Source organism: Pelodiscus sinensis, chromosome 1, assembly GCF_052426305.1.
Source record: "Pelodiscus sinensis isolate ZL-2025 chromosome 1, ASM5242630v1, whole genome shotgun sequence".
Lineage (NCBI taxonomy): Eukaryota > Metazoa > Chordata > Testudines > Trionychidae > Pelodiscus > Pelodiscus sinensis.
In genome coordinates this window covers 350,956,976-350,977,951 of record NC_143052.1, presented here as the reverse complement: position 1 = coordinate 350,977,951, position 20,976 = coordinate 350,956,976, and the positions used below count along the sequence as shown (strand labels likewise).

At 49.9% G+C, this 20,976-nt stretch overlaps 2 protein-coding genes across 2 annotated transcripts; both read right to left on the bottom strand.

The window, feature by feature from the left end:
• Positions 1-6,926: 6,926 nt before the first annotated feature.
• Positions 6,927-7,862, bottom strand: LOC102458556 (olfactory receptor 51G2-like). Its single transcript, XM_006132532.3, has one exon. The coding sequence runs from the start codon at positions 7,860-7,862 to the stop codon at positions 6,927-6,929; it is 936 nt and encodes a 311-aa protein (XP_006132594.3).
• Positions 7,863-15,132: 7,270 nt separating this feature from the next.
• LOC102458791 (olfactory receptor 51G2-like) lies at positions 15,133-16,068 on the bottom strand. Its single transcript, XM_006132533.3, has one exon. The coding sequence runs from the start codon at positions 16,066-16,068 to the stop codon at positions 15,133-15,135; it is 936 nt and encodes a 311-aa protein (XP_006132595.3).
• Positions 16,069-20,976: the final 4,908 nt, after the last annotated feature.

Genomic DNA, 20,976 nt, shown 5'->3' with positions numbered 1-20,976 from the left:
TGCTGCCATTTGTTGGCAAATAGACATCTAGTTGTTCCGCTCCCGAGGTTAACAGCTGGCCGGTTCTCCCCAGCTGACTGGTTCTATCAATCCATAGCCTGAATCCAGAGAGGTAACTTAAAGAGTGTGTCTCTTCAGTCCATGCCTGGGGATGTTTGCGGTATAACTATATTGAATCCATTATTGGGATGTTTATGTTATGGCTGTATGGGTTAAACCAATCTGGCTTCTCTTAATTAATAGCGGGCTACTGGGATGTAAGCGGGAAGGGAGAACAAAAGCTATCGCTCAGAGGAGTTCTTAGGGAGAGTGAAAGTTGACAGAGGAGGTACAACCTAGGGCAGGGTTAGGTAATAACACAGCGGTGAGTCTCCAGAGTTAGCTCCAAAGTTCTGCTTCTGCTACATTTCCCTACACAGGTTTGGGGGATCACAGCTCCCGCTGGATGTGCATCACCATTCTGGACAAGGAGAGCGGCAGGAAATGTCACAGGCCGGGACACCATTTTCGGTATGTCTTATTGGCCGGAAACAGAGATCCACATTCAACAGGAGCTGCAATCGCCAGTACCTGCGGCTGAGCAGGTAAATATAGGGGAGAGGGCCCGCCAGGGGCAAACCCTGGTGGAGCGGCCGGTACTTGTCTCCTCCAACCTATGAAAAAGCCTATTTCTGGGCTCCAGCTACGTTACCCAGCTTGTTCTGCCAGCGCTGGGGGTTTGTCAACAGGCAGGGCAGCTGTTGCGGAGAAACTCTTCAGACTGACAGGCACAGACACGGCTGGGGAAGTCTGAAGGCCCTGGGCCTGCCTGGGTCCCTGTCAGAGTGGGATGGTCTGGGAACAGAGACCTGGCCTGACTGTTGTTTGAAAACCCTCCTGTTCTCCCATGTTTCGCTTGATTTCTGCTGTTCGGATTACTCAGTATTTAGGTTCCAGAAGCTTGGCTGGTCACGTCTCCCCACTGCTCCCAGCAGGCTCTCAAACGGAGGAACCAAAGGTGCTGAACCCTTTTGGACGTGCTGGGAAGCCCAGTCGACCCTCAGTGTGCTGTAGGGCAGAGTCCGGGCTCAGGGTGGGTGGATTGTGCCATTCCAGCCCACGATGGGGCTTGGTCGGAGGCCTGACATCTGGCACTGGCAGAGCCGAGAGGGGCAGAGGTGCTGGCAGCTCTGTAACTCTGAGGGGCTCGACAGGGCAGAAATAGTGGAGCCATCTAGCCAGGACACAGAAATACACCCTGTCAGACCTACTACTGCAGAGCAGTGTAGCCCTGAATTACAAACCAGCCAGAGAATAAAATCCCGGTAAAGGCCTTTGCGGGTTACAGTTGTGGGAGCAAATTCGCCTGAGGGGATTGGGGAGTCAGTGCTGATGTTCTCTAAAGGTATCTAAAAGGGTGTCATAAGGACGAGGGAGAAAACTTATTCATCTTGGCCTCTGAGGATAGAACAAGAAGCAAGCGGCTTAAACTGCAGCAAGGGGAGGTTTAGGTTGGACATTAGGAAAAAGTTCCTAACTGTCAGGGTGGTTAAACACTGGAATAAATTGCCCAGGGAGGTTGTGGAATCTCCATCTGTGGAGATATTTAAGTGTAGGTTAGATAAATGTCTGTCAGGGATGGTCTGGACAATATTTGGTCCTGCCATGAGGGCAGGGGACTGGACTCGATGACCTCTCGAGGTCCCTTCCAATCCTGGTATTCTATGATTCTATGATTCTATGTTCCAAGCGGGGCTCCACAAGGTTCTATGTGCTCTGGGGTTCATGTGGTCTCCTCTCAGTCAGCCCCTGACAGGTTCGAGCCCAGAGCTCCCGGCATCTCTAGAAATGCAACCCCCTGAGAGATGCTGACTCAGTGCAGCTGGGTGTTACTGCACTGAGCTCACGGTGAATGTCAGATTTTTGTGCAGCCTGACCCACCCTGCCATAAATCATGGGCTAATGCAGAGGAGGGTTCCCATGCTATCGCGCGCAGCCTGCCGTCCAACCCTGTCGCTATGTTACACTGACAGCCCAGCCAAGACTTCTGCCACAGAAAAACATCAGCAAATGCAAACCACTCAGAGCCTTCACCATTCAAGGCTCCTTTCAGAGACAGTGAAACCTGCCAACGTACCCAGTTCCTGCTAGAAGGGAGCCGCTGGCACCAGGGGTCTTCACTGTAAATGACAAGGAGTCATCAGAGAGGTTGCACAGGCAGCAGGCAGTGTGTGTTCAGATAGGGAGGCAACTGCCTTTATGCAGCGTGTTTGTACCTTCCCTTGGGGCCACTTGGCCATCAGGGAACCTCAGCTGCTTGGCTTCTTGTGCACCAGCTTTAACCCCACCACAGACAATGGCAAATGTTAGGAGGCCAAATTCCAGGGGACGTGCATGATGCTCCACAGATTTGGGAAGAGCTCTGTCCCTTAGCAGATCCAGGAGAAAGCAGGACTCAGTATTATCATATGGAACTGAATTCTTTTTGGGTTCCTGTTTAGTGATGTCACAGAAGTATAATTCCCAGAGTTTCTGGCAAGCTCAGCCAGCTGAACTGCTAGCTGCCCCCTCCCAGCCACTAACCCCAGATGGGAAGGAGGATTCAGGGGTTAACGTGCTGGCCTGGGACTCAGAATCATAGAATCATAGAATACCAGGACCAGAAGGAACCTCGAGAGGTCATCGAGTCCAGTCCCCTTCCCTCATGGCAGGACCAAATACTGTCTAGACCATACCTGACAGACATTTATCTAACCTACACTTAAATATCTCCACAGATGGAGATTCCACAACCTCCCTGGGCAATTTATTCCAGTGTTTAAACACCCTGACAGGTAGGAACTTTTTCCTAATGTCCAACCTAAACCTCCCTTGCTGCAGTTTAAGCCCATTGCTTCTTGTTCTATCCTTAGAGGCCAAGATGAACAAGTTTTCTCCCTCCTCCTTATGACACCATTTTAGATACCTGAAAACTGCTACCATGTCCCCCCTCAATCTTCTCTTTTCTAAACTAAACAAACCCAATTCTTTCAGTCTTCCTTCACAGGTCATGTTCTCTAGAACTTTAATCACTCTTGTTGCTCTTTTCCGGACCCTCTCTAATTTCTCCACATCTTTCTTTAAATGCGGCGCCCAGAACTGGACACAATACTCCAAGGCTGTGTCTACACTGGCATGAATTTCCGGAACTGCTTAAAATGGAATACTATTCCGTTTTCAGTTTTTCCGGAAAAGGAGCGTCTACATTTGCAGGCTGCTTTTCCGGAAAGCCCTTTTTCCAGAAAAGCGTCCGTGGCCAATGTAGACGGAACAGTGTTCCGGAATAAGGACTTATGCCCGAGTGGGAGCAGAATAGTTTTTCCGGACTAGCGGCTGATTTTGTACAGTAGAGCATCGTTGCTTTTCCAGAAATTCAAGGGCCAGTGTAGACAGCTCGCAGCTTATTCCGGAAAAGCGGCTGATTTTCCGGAATAAGTGGCCCAGTGTAGACACAGCCCAATTGAGGCCTAACCAGTGCAGAGTAGAGCAGAAGAATGACTTCTCGTGTATTGTTCACAAGACACCTGTTAATGCATCCCAGAATCATGTTTGCTTTTTTTGCAACAGCTTCACATTGTTGACTCACATTTAGCTTGTGGTCCACTATAACCTCTAGATCCCTTTCTGCCGTACTCCTTCCTAGACAGTCGCTTCCCATTCTGTATGTGTGAAACTCATTGTTCCTTCCTAAGTGGAGCACTTTGCATTTGTCTTTATTAAACTTCGTCCTGTTTACCTCAGACCATTTCTCCAATTTGTTCAAATCATTTTGAATTATGACCCTATCCTCCAAAACAGTCACAACCTCTCTCAGTTTGGTATCATCTGCAAACTTAATAAGCATATTTTCTATACCAATATCTAAATAGTTGATGAAGATATTGAACAGAGCCGGTCCCAAAACAGACCCCTGCGGAACCCCACTTGTTATACTTTACCAGAAGGATTGAAAACCATTAATAACTACTCTCTGAGTACGGTTATCCAGCCAGTTATGCACACACCCTATCGTAGCCCCATCTAAGTTGTATTTGCCTAATTTATAGATAAAAATATCATGCGAGGCCGTATCAAATGCTTTACTAAAGTCTAGGTATACCACATCCACCGCTTCTCCCTTATCCACAAGACTTGTTATCCTAGCGAAGAAAACTATCAGATTGGTTTGACGTAATATGCTCTTTAAAAATCCATGTTGGCTATTTTTTATCACCTTACCACCTTCCAAGTGTTTGCAGATGATTTCCTTTATATTGGCTCCATTATCTTCCCTGGCATAGAAGTTAAACTAACTGGTCTGTAGTTTCCTGGGTTGTTCTTATTTCCCTTTTGGCCTTTTCCAGTCTTTTGCAATCTCTCCTGTCTCCCATGATTTTCCAAAGATGATAGCTGGAGGCTCAGCTAGATGGCTCCAATTCTAGGCTCTTCCACAGATGACTGCTGTGACCATGGGCTACTCTCTTAGGGTATGTCTACACTACAGTGTTATTTCAAAATATCTTATTTCGGAATAGCTTATTTCGAAATAGCGCGTCTACACACAAAATGCATTTCGAAATAGCTTTTTGCTCTTTTGAAATAGCACATTCACTCCGAGTGGATGCTGAATCTCATTTAAGGCCGGCTGGAACCAGGTCCGGCAGGGCATCAAGTCAGGAGTTACTTTGTGTGGCTGCTACCTGAGGCTCTCTGAGGCCTGTGCTTAAAGGGACCCCCGCTGGACAGCCAGTTCTCAGGTTTCCCTGCTTGCTTGCCTAACTCGATGAGGGACAGCAAAGCATTTTGTCTCTGCGAACTCTGGTTGCCCTCACTCAAGACACCACAGCACTCTGCAACATGGAGCCAGAGCTGCCCCTGGGCACTCTGGTGCTTCTCTTGGACATGTTGCTGTGAGCCTGGCTGCACTTTCTGCAGGCTGCCATCTGGGAGGTCCATCGGGGGGCTGTCAGAATCCAGGAGGCCCTACAGGAGAGCTTCCACCCTGAGGAAGAACCTCCCTGGTCTGCCCCACTGGGGGCTTGTGCCTCATTCCTCCCTCACGTCCTTCCACTTACCCCTCCCCCCCGCCTCCTTTCCTGATGTCAAATAAAATACACGTATTTTCATGTACACAAACTCTCTTTATTTAACAAAACTGGGGGGTGGTGTGAAACTGGTGAGACTGGGGAAAGGAGGCAGGAGAGGAGAGAAGAAAGGGTGGGAGACTGGAGGGGAAAATCTGAGAGGAGGAAGCTGGAAGGGAGAAGCAAGGGGAAGAAGGGGGAGGGGAAGCTCAGGGCTCAGGGTTGGGGGTCTCGCTGGACCAACTTGATTTTCATGCTAACCTGCTCCTGGGTTCCCATGTGGCCTTTGGTGGCCAGGCTGGCAGCTGTCCTGCCATAGACGTCGGCGTTCCTCCATCTAGTGCAGAGATCATGAACGTTGGGGGCATCCCCCCAAACCTGAATAAGGTCCATGATCTCTACCCTGGACCAGGAAGGACTGACTCTCAGCCTGGGACACTTAAAACAAAAGCCCCTTTGGGGGGGGCACATTAGCTCTGTATTTTGCAAAGCCCGCACCCTGCTGCCCTCTGGCCCCATCCTCTTGCTACCCGCAGGAGGCCCTCCCCTCAGGCCTGCCTCACCCCCTGTCTCATGCCTTCCCCTGAGGTCCTGTCCCCTGCTCCCCCAACTTCCCCTGAGGCCCTAGTCCCAGGCCAGGCTGGAGCCGGGCTTTTGTGTAGTGGGTGGTTGTAGATATCCATCTTGTTGTTATAGTAACTGAGTTAGGTCACTAGGGGTCATCCCAGCCGGTTTGGGCTGGTTCTAGTGAGTTCTGTGTTATGGAACAAATGGACACTTGCAACTGCTCAGGCTCTCTGTGTTCCATGGGTTTCTTTCAAAATGCTGGAACTGCAAATGATGTAACAGCTACCTCGGGAGCCCAGGCTGCTGTGGGGAGACCCAGACTCTGCAATCTCCCTAAGGGGACTGGGGCTCCTCACAGTGACTTTGCCTCCTAGGGCAGCTCTTACCATGTCCCAGCCCTGGTATCAGGCCTGGAGTGGGGGCAAAGCCTCAGGTCAACAGGAAGGGGGAAGAAGCTTGGGGGAGAGATGCAGCAGACGGAGGTACCTCAGGACAAGAGGAGGAGCAGGTGTGGAGTGAGTATGGGGACGTGGCACCTGCCTGTGTTCTGCTTTTGCCTTTTGGCAGGGGTCACCCTGCACTGAATGATTTGTGCTGGGTGAGGAGCTAGACATGCCACTGTGGGGAGCTGAGGCCCTTTTCCACCCCTTGCCTGGGGCAGCACAAAGAGGCGGGGCTAGAGTCTCTTCCCAGGACTCCTGTGTGTCAGGCCATCCCTCACACACAACTCTGCCCTGCCCTGGTGGGGAAAAGGCTCCGTGGGGAATGGAGGCTGCCTGGACAGTTTCTCCTGCGGCTAAATCATGTCTCCAGCATGACTGAGTCACAAGCACCTGGCTGAGGACATAGGGGCAGGATGGGTGTCTGTGCCCCGTGAACTGCCTCTATTCATATCAGATGCAGCCCCCTGGATCACGCAGCATCCAACGTGCTCAGGAAGGGCCAGGACTGAGACTGCAGAAAAGCTCTGCAGCTATTTTCATTGCCCATGGAAGTTTCATCAGAGAAAGGACAGTGACAGGCCAGGTGTCACGAGTATCCCCAAAACTTGTCTTTATTGATGGTATCAATAGGAATTCTGAGATAGAAAAGTCACTCATGCAAGTCTTCATGGAACAACATCCTACCAGTGCCCTAGTTCTCCACAAACACAGGAGAGTAGACGTGAGGGCCTCATCTCATCTTGGAAATAGGGTTCCAGGATAGAATAAGTAGTCACATCCTGTGGATTTTGCCTCCTTTGTCACCACAACCAGAGCCTGGTGGTGCACGGACCCTTCACTTGACAAATAGCCTGATTAACCTTGCACGGAGGTGTGTGCTTTTCACGCTGTACACCACTGGGTTCATCAGGGGCGGGACGAGCAGGTAGATGTAGCCCATGATGATCTGAAGCAAGTGAGAAGAGCTGCTCCCAAATCTGTAGACCACAGACAAGCTTATCTCTAATGTGTAGAAGAGCAGGACAATGCAGAGGTGGGAGATGCAGGTTTTCAGGGCCTTGAAACTCTCTGCCCTGGAAGCAACACTTAGCACAGTTTTGAAGATCATCACATAAGAGAGGAAGATCAGGAGGGCATCCAACCCCATTGTTAAAAGTGAACCAGACAAGCCATAGACACTGTTGACTGTGATGTCTGAACAAGCCAAGTTCATGACCTCCTGGTGCAGGCAGTAGGAATGGGAGAGGACGTTGTCTCGACAGTAGCGGTACTGCTTAAGGAGAAGCGGGAGTGGGAGTATAAAAGCCACCCCTCTTAGCACACACGCCAGCCCCATCTTGGCTATTCTTGGAAGGGTTAGAATAGAAGCGTATCTGAGCGGGTTAGTGATAGCAACGAAGCGGTCAAAGGCCATCAACAGGAGCACAGAGGACTCAGTGCACTGAAGAAAGTGGATAAAGAACATCTGGGCCAAACAGGCATTGAGGCTGATCTCCCTGGAGTTAAACAAAAACATGCCTAGTATGGTCGGTACGGTGGCTATCGACAGACCAAGGTCTGTGAGGGCCAACATGGAAAGGAAAATGTACATGGGCTCATGGAGGCCTGAATCTGTTTTTATAATGAACAGAATGACTGAATTACCTAATATCAAAATAACATACAATACGCAGAAGGGGATAGAGATCCAGAGATAAACGTCTTCCTGGCCAGGTATCCCGGTGAGCAGGAACACGGCGTGTGTGAATGCGGTGTCATTGGCAGCTGCCATCATGTACTGGGCAAGTCCAATCAGCTTTTATTTTTCTTTCCTAGAATGAGAAATAACAAGAGAGTGGATGAAATTTAGAGAAACGCGATCCTGCTCTCCCTGCAAGTGTGGGAACAAACTCCCAAGCTCTTAAGGAAGAGCTCCAGAAATATGGGCTTGAATTTTCACTGACAGCAAGAGGCACTGTCAAGCTGGATCAGACCTCAGGCCACCTTGCTCAGTGACCAGAGGATGCTGCAGAGAAAGGTGAAAGAAGCCCTGCGCTGGACAGCTATCAGACCACCTGTTCCCTGGGAAATTTTCTCCCTGACACCCACAAGTGAGAAATATTTTGTGGCATGAAGCAACAAGGAGTAGAGATCTTGTGGAGTTTGTTTGAATCTTTGCTACTACAATTACAGAGAACCATCCAGTCCCTCTTTGAAGCTTGTTAAGTGCTGGACCCCATGGATATCTTGTGGCCAGGGGTTCGATCGCTGATTGAGCACCGTGTCATGTTACAGCTGTGACGTAGCCACTGGCCTTCCACTTCTGATGGTGGCCAGGTATAGCAATACATGTTTCTAAACACGAGGCAGCTGCTGGCTGAAAACACTTAGGCTGCATCTAGACTGGCATGATTTTCCGCAAATGCTTTTAACGGAGAAGATTAGGGATGTAGGCAAAAGGAAATGAAGCGGCGATTTAAATAATCACCACTTCATTTAAATTAAAATGGCTGCCGCGCTGTGCCGATCAGCTGTTTGGTGGCACAGCGCTGTAGTCTGGACACTCCGTGGTCGACATCAAAGGCATTTGTCGACCTCCCCGGTATGCTTTGTGGGATGAGGTTTACCGGGGAGGTCGACAAATGCCTTTGATGTCGACTGTGGAGCGTCAAATCCCCACTTCATTTCCCTTTGCCGAGTAAACAAGTCTACATGGCTCTGTAGATGGAGCCATGTAGTCTAGACATGCCCAAATATGTGTTAGAAACCAGGAAAGAATTACCAGAAAAGAGTCTCATACAATTGTTCACTGAACAAAGAGTTGCTAGCACAAACCTGCTGCAAACCATATTTGGGGTATATGTAAAATGCTTTCAAAAGCAAAAGCCATTATAAAGCAAAGTTCCCTGTGCTCCTTCCCGTGGAGAATCCAACAGCTCTGCTGATGGCTTTCAATATACAAGCATTTCATGAAAGATTATAATATTTATAATAGTTTATAATATTTGTAATAAAGTGAAAGGCTTTGGCACAACTTCTGCACATTGGTACCTTGGCACACACATATCAATTCATTCCTTTCCCTCTGTTCTCATTTCAGGGACAATTTCTCAGGTGAGAGTTGGATTTACAATGTAGATCTGAGAATAATTTATCTCCCTCCTCCTTGTAACACCTTTTCAGCTACTTCAAAGGTGTTAACATGTCCCCCTCTGAGTTTTCTCTTTTAAGGACTAAACAAACTCAGTTCATTCCCTCTTCCCTCAGAAGTCATGAGATTGCAACAGGTCAGCACTCAATCTGCCACTTGTTGGCAAAGAAACGTCTAGCATCTTCTCTCTCCCTGGATTAGGAGCTGATTGGTTCTGTTCTGTCCATCTGTAGCTTGAATCAAGAGTGGTAACTTAATGGGATGCTTGCTGTAGAGTCACATTGGTTAACTGTTGGGGTGTTGATATTCTGGCTGTGTTGGGTTACACTTGTCTGGCCTTTCTTAATTTTATGGCAGGCAATTGGAATACAAATAGGAAGAGAAGCAACTGGGGAAGAAAAGCCGTCACTAAGGGACACTGTGGCTGTGTCTAAACTACATGGCTCCATGGATGGAGCCATGTTGATGAGGGTTGTAGGCAAAGGGAAATGAAGCCGCGATTATTTAAATCACGGCTTCATTTCCCTTTGCCAGACAAAGAAATCTACATGGCTCCATCCATGGAGCCATGTAGTTTAGACTTACCCTGTGAGTTGACTTGGGAGCAACAACTCAGGAAGCCCCTATTGGCAGGCTCCGGACATATTCTGCAGATGTTTTGCCAGGGCAGCGAGCCTGGGGCAGCGGTGGTTGAGAAACGCTTCAGACTGACAAGCCCAGACAGGGCTGGGGAAGGCTGAAAGCCCTTGGCTTGCCTGGCTCCCTGTCAGAGAGGGACAGTCTGGGGGCAGAAGCATGTACAGACTGTGGTTGGAAAACCCTTTTATTCCCCCTTGTTAGTCCTGGGGCTCAGGTTAAACAGGATTCTGGCTCTAGAAGGCTGGCAGGTCCCTTGTCTCCACACTGCTCACCACAGGCTCTCAAATGGAGGAACCAGAGGTGCTGGACCCTTTTGGACGTGCTGGGAAGCCCAGTCGACCTTCAGGGCACTGTAGCCGAGGGCCTGGGCTGAGGGGGGATGGATTGTGCGATTCCAGCCCATGAACGAGCTGGCTAGGAGGCCTGACGTCAGGCACTTGCAGAGCAGAGAGGGGGAGCGATGCGGCACCTGTCAGGGCATTGGCTGATTCATGGCCGATTGCTGTACTGCTTGAGCAACCCACCGGAAAGCTCGCTAATATGGGGGAGAGGTTCCCACGTTCCCCAGAGCTGCCTGCCCTCCAGTCCTGCCCCTGAGTCACCCCGACAGGCCAAAGAAGACATTTGCCATCGAAAAAAAATCAGCAAGTGCAAACGGCTCCCAGCCTTCTCCTTTCAGGGCTCCTTTTACGGACAGTGAAACCTGCCCACGTACCCAGTTCCTGCTGGAAGGGAGCCGCTGGCACCAGAGGTCTTCATCCTGAAGTGCAAGGAGTCATCGGAGAGGTTGCACGGGCAGCAGGCAGTGTGTGTTCAGATAGGGAGGCAACTGCCTTTATGCAGCATGTTTGTACCTTCCCTTGGGGCCACTTGGCCATCAGGGAACCTCAGCTGCTTGGCTTCATGTGCACCAGCTTTAACCCCGTCACAGCCAATGGCATGTCAGGAGGCCAAATCCCAGGGGATGAGGGGTGATGCTAAACAACTGGCCTGCAGCACCAGCCCTGCTGCAGGCTCCATTCCTGGAATCTGGGCTTGTCGGCCCACATGGCTCCTTCAAGGGCAGCCGAGCCGTAACCTTGAGGCTGTCAGAGTTCTGATCTTGCTAATGTGAAATAAAATAACCCTCGGCTGCCCCCTTCCCTGTATTATAAACCCAGGGTGCATCCAGAAATGGAAGATTCCACAAGGCTCCGTACATGGGAATGTCTCCCACCTCGCTCTGTGCCTTTCTCCATGAGGAATGAGAAGCGGGACTCGGGATCCAGGGATTCCCAAAGTTAGGCAGAGATCTCAGTGACCCACTGGTAGGTAGGCCCAGCCACGCATAATCTCTGGGCATCCTCTACAATTGTAGAACTCTCTCCAGCTCCCTGCTAGGACAAGCCCATCAGAGATGTGCTACCAGGGCCTGTCACCGGTGCCAGCCCCTTGATGTCCTAAAGGTGGTGTATGCAGGATTCCTCAAGACTTTCACAGTCACTGCTTCCCAGGACTGAGTCCATCGTATGTTAAGGACGGCCTGCGTCTCCTGTTCCCAGATGCACCCCTTTACACTAAGCTGTATTAAAACACACATTGCTGAGGCACCAAAGGACTAAGGGAGTTGCCCAAGGTCACAGGGTAAGTCGGTGGCAGAGTCTAGAACTGAAGCCTTCTCTTCTGAGTCCCAGGCCAGAATGTTAACCCATGAACCCTCCTCCTGCTCTGGGGCTAGTGGCTGGGAGGGGGCAGCCAGCAGGCTGAGAGTGGAAGAAATTCCAGGAATTACACTGCTGTGGCATCACTACACAGGAGCCCAAGACCAATTCCTGTTCCAGTCGATAATGCTGAGTCCTGCTTTCTCCTGGATCTGTGGAGGGACAAACCCATTGGCCAGGGCCCAAAGCAGGGTCATAGTGGGCAAGCAACTCCGACTGAGCTCCTGATATGAGGCAAAATTAAACCTCAATCAAATTAAACCACGGGGCTAATCCAAGCAACGGGCTATAGGTTCCCTACCTCTGCTCTAAACTCAGCCCTGTCCTCCCTTTGGGGAAATCTCAGTTATCCACTCTTCAAGCTGTGAACAGCACCCAACCTGCAATAAATGCTTAAATGAAGACTAAAGAGCTTCAAGTTAAGCAAGTTCAGGGAATATAGATTGGATAAATGGACTGTAAGATGGATAGAAAGCTGGCTATATTGTCCCGCACAATGGGTAGTGATCAACGGCTCAATGTCAGGTTGGCGGTCGGTTTCTAGCGGAGTGCCTCAAGATTGGTTCTAGGACTGATTTTGTTCAACATCTTTATTAATGACCTGCATGAGGGGATGGATTGCACCCTCAGCAAGTTCGCAGATGACACTAAGCTATGGGAAGAGGTAGGTATGCTCGAGGGCAGGGATAGGGTCCAGAGTGACCTAGACAGATTAGAGGATTGGGCTACAAGAAATCTGATGAGACTGTAATAGCAGAAAATCTGGCCAGTATACCAACTCATTCTGATAACATTCAACTGCACTTGGGACGGAAGAATCCCAGGCATTCTTACAGGCTGGGGTCCGAATGGCTAAGCAGCAGTTCTGCAGAAAAGGACCTGGGGATGACAGTGGATGAGAAGCTGGATATGAGTCAACAGTGTGCCCTTGTAGCCAAGAATGCTAATGACATATTGGGTTGCATTAGGAGGAGCATTGCCAGCAGATCTAGAGATGTCATTATTCCCCTTTATTGGGCTCTGGTGAGGCCACATCTGGAGTATTAAGGAGTTATGTAGCACCTTATAGACTAACAGATGTATAGGAGCATAAGCTTTCATCAGCAAAGACCCACTTTGTCATGCATCTGACGAAGTGGGTGTTTGCCCACGAAAGCTTATGCTCCTATACATCTGTCAGTCTATATGGTGCTACAGGACTCCTTGTCGCTTTTGCAGATCGAGACTAACACGGCCACCCCTCTGATAGCTGGAGTATTGTGTCCAGTTCTTGGCCCCCCACTATAGAAAGGATTGGAGAGGGTCCAGCGGAGGGCAACCAAAATGATTAGGGGGCTGGAGCACATGACCTATGAGGAAAGACTGAGGGATTTGGGTTTATTTAGTCTGCAAAAGCGAAGAGTGAGGGGGGATTTGAGAGCAGCCTTCAACTTCCTGAAGGGAAGTTCCAAAGAGGATGGAGAGAGGCTGTTCTCAGTAGTGACAGATGGCAGAACAAGGAGCAATGGTCTCAAGTTACAGTGGGGGAGGTCTAGGTTGGATATTAGGAAAAACTATTTCCCTAGGAGGGCGGTGAAGCACTGGGATGGGTTCCCTAGGAAGGAGGTGGAATCTCCATCCTTAGAGGTTTTTAAGTCTCAGCTTGACAAAGCCCTGGCTGGGTTGATTTAGTTGGGATTGGTCCTGCTTTGGGCAGTGGGTTGGACTTGAGGATGTTGTTAAGTCTAGGATTTTAACAGGGTTCAAAAAAGAGCTAAATAGATCCATAAATAGATGGCTACTAGCCAGGATGGGTAGGAATGGTGTCCCAAGCCTCTGTTTGTCTGGAAATGTGTGACAGGAAAGGGATCACGTGAGGATTACCTGTTGTGTTCTCTCCCTCTGGGGCATCTGGCATTGACCACTGCCAGCAGACAGGACACTGGGCCAGATGGACTGTTGGTCTGACCCAGCATGGTCGTTTACATGTTATGTTCTCGTGTCAGGAATGCCCTGCGGTGCTGATCCATGCCTACCCACTGTCAGCAGGCCACGCTACCCTGTCCATGGCTGGAGTAGATCTTGGGAGGTTCTTTGCTAAACTGTGGTGCCTTATTCTGCTCCGTTTCCCCCACCCCCCGGCCTCACCCGCTGACGGTTGAAGGGGGAGCATCCAGGGGCACATCTAATCTACAAAGAACTTTCGAAACAGGGTATGCAAATTCTGTGGTCATTTGCATATCCTCTTCTGAGCTCACTTTTGAAAGAGGATCTTTCGAAAGGGCCAGTAGCCAGGATGAGATTTTTTTGAAAATATCCCCGTTCTGGATGAGGTTTTTCTGAAAAAAACCCACTTTTTTTTCCGAAAAACCCGCATAAACCTCCGTTTTTAAAGGAAGACTTAGGGGGTGGGGGGTGAAAAACGGGCTTTTTTTTTTTCCAATAAAACCCTCTGTCCAGACTACTTTCACTTCCGAAAGAGGACCGGAAGAGGATATGCAAATCCCGTGGCATTTGCATACCCTCTTTCAAAAACTCGTTGTAGTCTGGACGTGCCCCAGGGCTCCCCAGAACAGCACCTGCTCCCTGGGGTCTCCTTACTGGGGCTCTGAAGCCCAGACTGGCCAGTGAGCAGGGCTCGAGGGAAAAGTGGAGGCAGGAGTTGAGAGTTTTGGGGAAAGAAGGGGGCTGTGGGTGAGGTCATGAAGGAGGTGGGGATTCCTGCATGGGTTGTGCTTTTGCCCTGTGCAAAGCAGGGGCGGAGGGCACCCTGCACTGAATGGGTTGGGCTGGGACAGAAGCTCGCGGGGCCCCTGAGGAGAGCCGAGGTCGATTACTCTCCCTTTGCATTGCTGGGGCGCTGTGAATGGAGGGGAAGGGTATCTGGGCGTGAGTGTCTTGCCAGGGCTCCCGTGTGTCAAACCCTCTCCCACCCCCACAGCCCTGTTCAGGGGTGGGCTCGGCAGGCGTGTGACATGCGGCACCATCCAGGTGGTGGGGGAGGCTGCCGGCCCGGCTCCCGCATGAATCACGTCTCTTAGACGACTCAGTCACAAGCTCCTGGCTGAGGGTGTGGGGGGAAGGGTGGGGGTCTGGGTCCCTTGAATAACCCCTGCCCACAGCTGGGGCAGCCCCGGGATCACACAGCACCCAGAGTGCCCAGGAAAGGCCAGAACTGAGACAACTAAACACCTTGCTGGAGCCAGGGCACGTGGATGTTTAACCAGATGGGACAGTGACAGACCAGGGGTCACAGGAAACACCAGCCACCTCCCTTCTCTTTATTCACAAAACCAACAGGAATCGGGAGGCTGAGCAGCCTGGAAATTGCAGTTTAGGGGCCAATATCCCACCAATCCCTTGGCTCTCCAGGGGAACAGTCACTTTGTCAATACAACACCTGCCTTGGTCTCTTTCCCCAGTGGGCAGGGACAGCCCCTCTAACAGCACTTCAGGCCTCAGAGCCCATCTGAACCTGCCTCTACACAGCGGGGATCAGTAACTCAAGACATCACAGGTGTAAGGGTCCGAGATGGGGCCTGTGATTCTTGTCTCCTGTTTCACCTACTGCAGCAGGATGATTAACTGCCCCGTCACTTGAAGAACACCCGGATGATCCTGGCGCGCAGGTGTTTGCTTTTCACGCTGTACACGATGGGGTTCATCAGGGGCGGGACCAGCAGGTAGATGTAGCCCAGCACTACATGGGGCAAGGGAGAAGAGCTCTTGGCAAATCTGTGCATCAAAGTCAGGGTGAACTCGGGCGTGTAGAAGAGCAGGACAGCACAGAGGTGGGAGACGCAGGTGTTCAGGGCCACGAGGAACTCCGTACGGGACGCGATGCTCAGCACCGTTTTGAGGATCATCACGTAAGACACGAAGATGAGCAGCGAGTCCAACCCCACTGTGACAATCGTAATAACCAAGCCATACAGGCTGTTGACGGTGATGTCCGCACAAGCCATATTCATGACTTCCTGGTGCAGGCAGTAGGAATAGGAGAGGACGTTGGCTCGACAGTAGCGGTACCGTTGCAGGAGAAGGGGGAGTGGGAGAATGACGGCCAGCCCTCTTAGTACACACGCCAGCCCCATGTTGGCTATTCGTGGAAGTGTTAAGATGGACGCGTATCTCAGCGGGTTACTGATCGCAACAAAACGGTCAAAGGCCATCAACAGGAGCACGGAGGATTCAACATTTTGAAGGAAGTGGATAAAGAACATCTGGGCAAAACAGGTATCAAGGCTGATCTCCCTAGAGTTAAATATAAACATTCCCAGTATTGTCGGTCCGGTGGCTATAGACAAGCACAGGTCTATGACAGCCAGCATGGAGAGGAAAATGTACATGGGCTCGTGGAGGACTGAATCTGTCTTTATAATGAACAGGATGACTGAATTGCCTACTATCAAAATAACATACAATGTGCAGAAGAGGACAGCGATCCAGAGATAGACGTCTTCCTGGCCAGGCATCCCGGTGAGCAGGAACACGGTGTGTGTGAATGTAGTGTCATTGGCAGCTGCCATCACATATTGAGCAGGTCCAAAGAGTTTTTATCTTTCTTTCCTAAAATAAGAAATAACAGGAGAAGGGATGAAATTTAGAGAAACGCGATTCTGCTCTCCCTGCAAGTGTGGGAACAAACTCCCAAGCTCTTAAGGAAGAGCTCCAGAAATATGGGCTTGGATTTTCACCACCGACAGCAAGAGGCACTGCCAGGCTGGATCAGACCTCAGGCCACCTCGCCCAGTGCCAGATGCTACAGAGCAAGGTGAAAGAAGCCCTGCACTAGGCAGCTATCAGACAGCCTGCTCCCAGAGGAATTTTTTCCCTGACACCCACAGGTTAGAAATATTTTGTGGTGTGAGGCAGCAGAGTAGAGCCCTTGAGGACTTTTTATAGATCTTTCTATTGTAACTGCAGCTCCTTCTAAGCCATAGAAACATCCAGTCCCTCTTTGAATCCTGGATATCTTGTGGCCAGGAGTTCCACAGCCTGTTGAGCTGTGTGTGACCTTCCCCCACACACTGTTCCTGGCCCTCCACTTCGGCAGGGCCCATGGTATCATTACAGGTGTGGAAACAGATGGCAGCTGCATGATGAAAACACTCATTGCATTTATCAGTTCTGCACTGCAGCTATTTACAAACATTTATATTTACAAACATACAATTTCTTTACCACACTATATGTATTTTTTTATTTTCCCACTCCTGAGAATACGACTTCCCTTGAACAAATGTTCCGTGTGATACACTCGGACCTCAAGAATCCCTGCAAGAGAAGCTGAAGGGCTTTCCTTGGCTAGTGTTGACGGAAGCCAGAAAGTTTGGTCGTGCTACGATTTTCTCTTCATCCTCCTAGCATCTGACTCCGCTCTCCATGCAGGGGTCAGTAGATGTCTGCAGAGTTTCTGGTTGACACAGACAGTTCCCTCATCTTTGCAGTGGAGAGGTGGCGTGGCAGACAGGTTAATATTGCACACACTGGATTTGCACAAAAATCCACTTGAATGTGCAAGTTAATTCACATACGTGCACATAACAGATGATGGGGAAAATTACGGATGCCCGCTATTACGCTCTCTTTTCCTGCACATCAGCTCTACTCTTTGCTGCAACACAGTCCTGTTCTTTCAGGGCATTTTGGAAAGTCTTGCCCAGGTATTTCAGGGGGTTATTTTTCATGCCTCTGAATGTAAGTGTTAGAAACAGCTTCTGCTCTGTTACCAGGGCACAGTATCATACAATAGAATCACAGAACGGGAAGGAACCTCAAGTGGTCATGAAATCCAGATCCCTGCGCTCCTGGCAGGACCAAACACCATCTCCCACAGTTATTAGTTTTATCCGGGCTGGGGAACCTAAAACGGGGGCCCGGATGCAGAAGATTTTTCTGTGGTCAACAGCCCCCGACAAAAAAGGGTTCCCCCATAGTCTAACCTGTTCTTGAAATTTCCAGTGACAGAGATTCCACAACTCTCAAGGCAGCGTCTCCCATTGCTTAGCAATCCCAACAATTCGGACATTTTCCCTAACATCCAATCCAAGTCTCCCTTGCTACAATTTAAGCTCATTGCTTCTTGTTCCACCTTCAGAGTTCAAAGAGAACAATTTATCTCCATCCTCCTTGTAAGAACTTTTTAGGTACTTGAAAGCTGTTCCCATGTCCCCTTCTGTGTTTTCTTTTTTAAAGACTAAACAAACCCATTTTTTTTAATCTTCCCTCAGAGGTCATGAGATTGCAGCATCTCAGCACCCAATCTGACACTTGTTGGCAAATAAAAGTCTGGTCTCTCCTCTGTCCCTGGATTAAGAGCAGACGGGTTTCCCTCAGGTTCTGCTCTGTCCGTCTGTAGCTGGAATCAAGAGCGGTAATTTACTGGCATGTTTGCTGTACTGCTACATTGGGTTCACTGTTGGGGTGTTGATGTTCTGTCTGTTTTGGGTTAAACCTGTCTGGCCCCTCTTAATTTTATAGCAGGCAACTGGAATACAGGCAGGAATGGAAACAACTGGGGAAGAAAAGCCATCTCTGAGGGAAATGCTCACAGACACTAAGGCTGCGTCTAGACTGGCATGATTTTCCGGAAATGCTTTTAACGGAAAAGTTTCCGTTAAAAACATTTTTGGAAAAGAGCATCTAGATTGGCACGGACGGTTTTCCACAAAAGCACTATTTGCGGAAAAGCGTCCGTGCCAATCTAGACGTGCTTTTCCGCAAAAAAGCCCCGATCGCCATTTTCGCGATCGGGGCTTTTTTGCAGAAAACAAATCTGGGCTGTCTACATTGGCCCTTTTGTGCAAAAGTTTTGCACAAAAGGACTTTTGCCCGAATGGGAGCAGCATAGTATTTCCACAAGAACACTGGCAATCTTACATGAGATCGTCAGTGTTCTTGCGGAAATTCAAGAGGCCAGTGTAGACAGCTGGCAAGTTTTTCCAGAAAAGCAGCTGATTTTCTGGAAAAACTGGCCAGTCTAGACACAGCCTAAGAGTTAAGAGTTGACATGGGAGCAACAACTCAGGAAGCCCCTATTTGCAGACTCCAGCCATGTTATCCAGCTGTTTTGCCAGGGCAGCGAGCCTCGGGCAGCGGTGGTTGAGAATCCCTTCAGACTGACAGGCACAGACAGGCCTGGGGAAGGCTGAAAACACTTGGCAGGATGGTCTGGGGGCAGAGGCGTGTACAGACTGTGGATAGAAAACCCTTTTATTCGCCCGTGTTAGTCCTGGGGCTCAGGTTAAACAGGATTCTGGCTCTAGAAGGCTGGCAGGTCATTCAACTTCACACTGCTCACAGCAGGCTCCCAACTGAGGAACCAGAGTTGCTGGACACTTTTGGACGTGCTGGGAAGCCCAGTCGACCCACATTGCGCTGTAGCCCGGGCTGAGAGGGGATGGACTGTGCGATTCCAGCCCATGAAAGGGCCGTCTAGGAGGCCTGATGTCTGGCATTTGCAGAGCAGAGAGGTGCAGCGATGCGGCAGCTGAGAGCATTGGCTGATTCATGTCAGATTGCTGTACGGCTTGAGCAACCCACCAGAAACATGGGGGAGAAGGTCCCATGGTCCCTAGACCAGCCCTGTTTGTTTTTCTACAAACGCTTGCGGATCATCCACACTTCAAGCATGTTTTTGCACAAAAACATCAAAAAAGCGGAGGAGATTTTGTGCAAGAGTTATTCCTCTTTCTACAAGGAATAACTCCTGGTTGCACAAGAGCTATTGCACAAAAAGTCACGTATGGACAGGGACCAGGGGTTTTTTGCACAAAAAGAGGGAAGAGGGAAAAGCACAGGTACCCTGGTGGCCATTCTGTAACCAGCAATCAGAGTTTCCTTGTGAGACAGTGTCCAAGCAGCTGGGACCCTCTCTTGCGCAAAAGCTCATTGCTTTCCTGATGTGTTTTTGCAGTGTGGACATGCTCTTGCACAAGAAGTTTTTGCGGAAGATCTCTTCTACAGAAAGCTTCTTGCACAAGAAGTCTGCAGTCTAGGTATAACCTGGGTCACCACAACAGCCCCCATGAGACCTTTGTCACAGAAAAGAACATCAGCAAATGCAAACGGCTCACAACCTTCATCGCTCCTGTTACAGACAGTGAAACCTGCCAACGTACCCAGTTCCTGCTAGAAGGGAGCCGCTGGCACCAGAGGTCTTCACCCTACAGCACAAGGAGTCATCAAAGAGGCTGCACGGGCAGCAGGCAGCGTGTGTTCAGATAGGGAGGAAGCTGCCTTTATGCAGCATGTTTGTACCTTCCCTTGAGGCCTCTTGGCCATCAGGGAACTTCAGGTGCTTGGCTTCGTGTGCACCAGCTTTAACCCCATCACAGCCAATGGCATGGCAGGAGGCCAAATCCCAGGGGATGGAGATGATGCTAAACAACTGGCCTGTGGCACCAGCCCTGCTTCAGGCTCCATTCCTGGGCTTACTGGCCCTGTTTGTGTGGTCCTGAAAAATTACATGGCTCCTTCAAGGGCAGCCGAGTGGTAACCTTGATGCTGTCAGAGTTATGATCTTGCTAATGTGAAATAAAATAACGATGATAACACAGGAGCACGTGTCTCCTCAGCAGCCCCCTTCCCTGCATTACAAGCCCAGGATGCCTCCAGAAATGGAAGATTTCTCAAGGCTCCCACATCAGTCTGTCCCTTTCTCCACAAGCAATGAAAAGGATCCAGGGGTTTCCAAGGCTAGGCAGAGATCTCAGGGACTCACTGGTTGCTAGGCCCAGCCACACACAATCTATGGCCCTCCTCTACTGTGTTAGGACCCTCTCCAGCTCCCTGCTAGCACAGGTTGATCAGAGCTGTGCTACCAGGGCTTGTCACAGAACCCGCAGTCCACAGGATCTGCAGAAGGGGTGTTTTGCAGCATCCCTCAAGACTTCCTCACTGCTTCCCAGGGTTTGGTCACCCATCTGGTAAGGATTGCCTGCATCTCTTGAGCTGTATTAAAACACATAGTGCTGAGGCATAGAGAGACTAAGTGAGTGGCCCAAGGTAATAGGGAAAGGCTGTGGCAGAGCTTGGAAACTGAGTCAGTTCTTGTGAGTCCCAGGCCAGCACATTAACCCTTGACCACACCTTCTGCACTGGGGCTAGTAGCTGGGAGGAGGCAGCTGGCATCTCAGCAGGCTGATGTTTCCAGTAACTCTGAGAATTACACTCCCATGATGATACTAAAAAAAAGCCCAAGAACAACTCCATTACAGACAATAACACAGAGTCCTGCTTTCTCCAAGGATCTGCTGAGGGACAAATCCATCGGTGAAGACTCACAGTAGGGTCATAGTAGGCAAGAAATTGCCCCCGAACGCCTGATATGAGGCTAAATGAAGCTGTGAGGTGGATCTGAGGTGTGGTTCCTGATCTATGCACTAAATTGAGACCTTTCCTTTCTTTGGGGGAATCTCTCAGTTGTCCTACTA

What these genes read in the sequence shown, in the direction of transcription:
- LOC102458556 (XM_006132532.3), bottom strand. Translation starts at nt 7,862, where the DNA reads ATGGCAGCTGCCAATGACACCGCATTCACACACGCCGTGTTCCTGCTC.
- LOC102458791 (XM_006132533.3), bottom strand. Translation starts at nt 16,068, where the DNA reads ATGGCAGCTGCCAATGACACTACATTCACACACACCGTGTTCCTGCTC.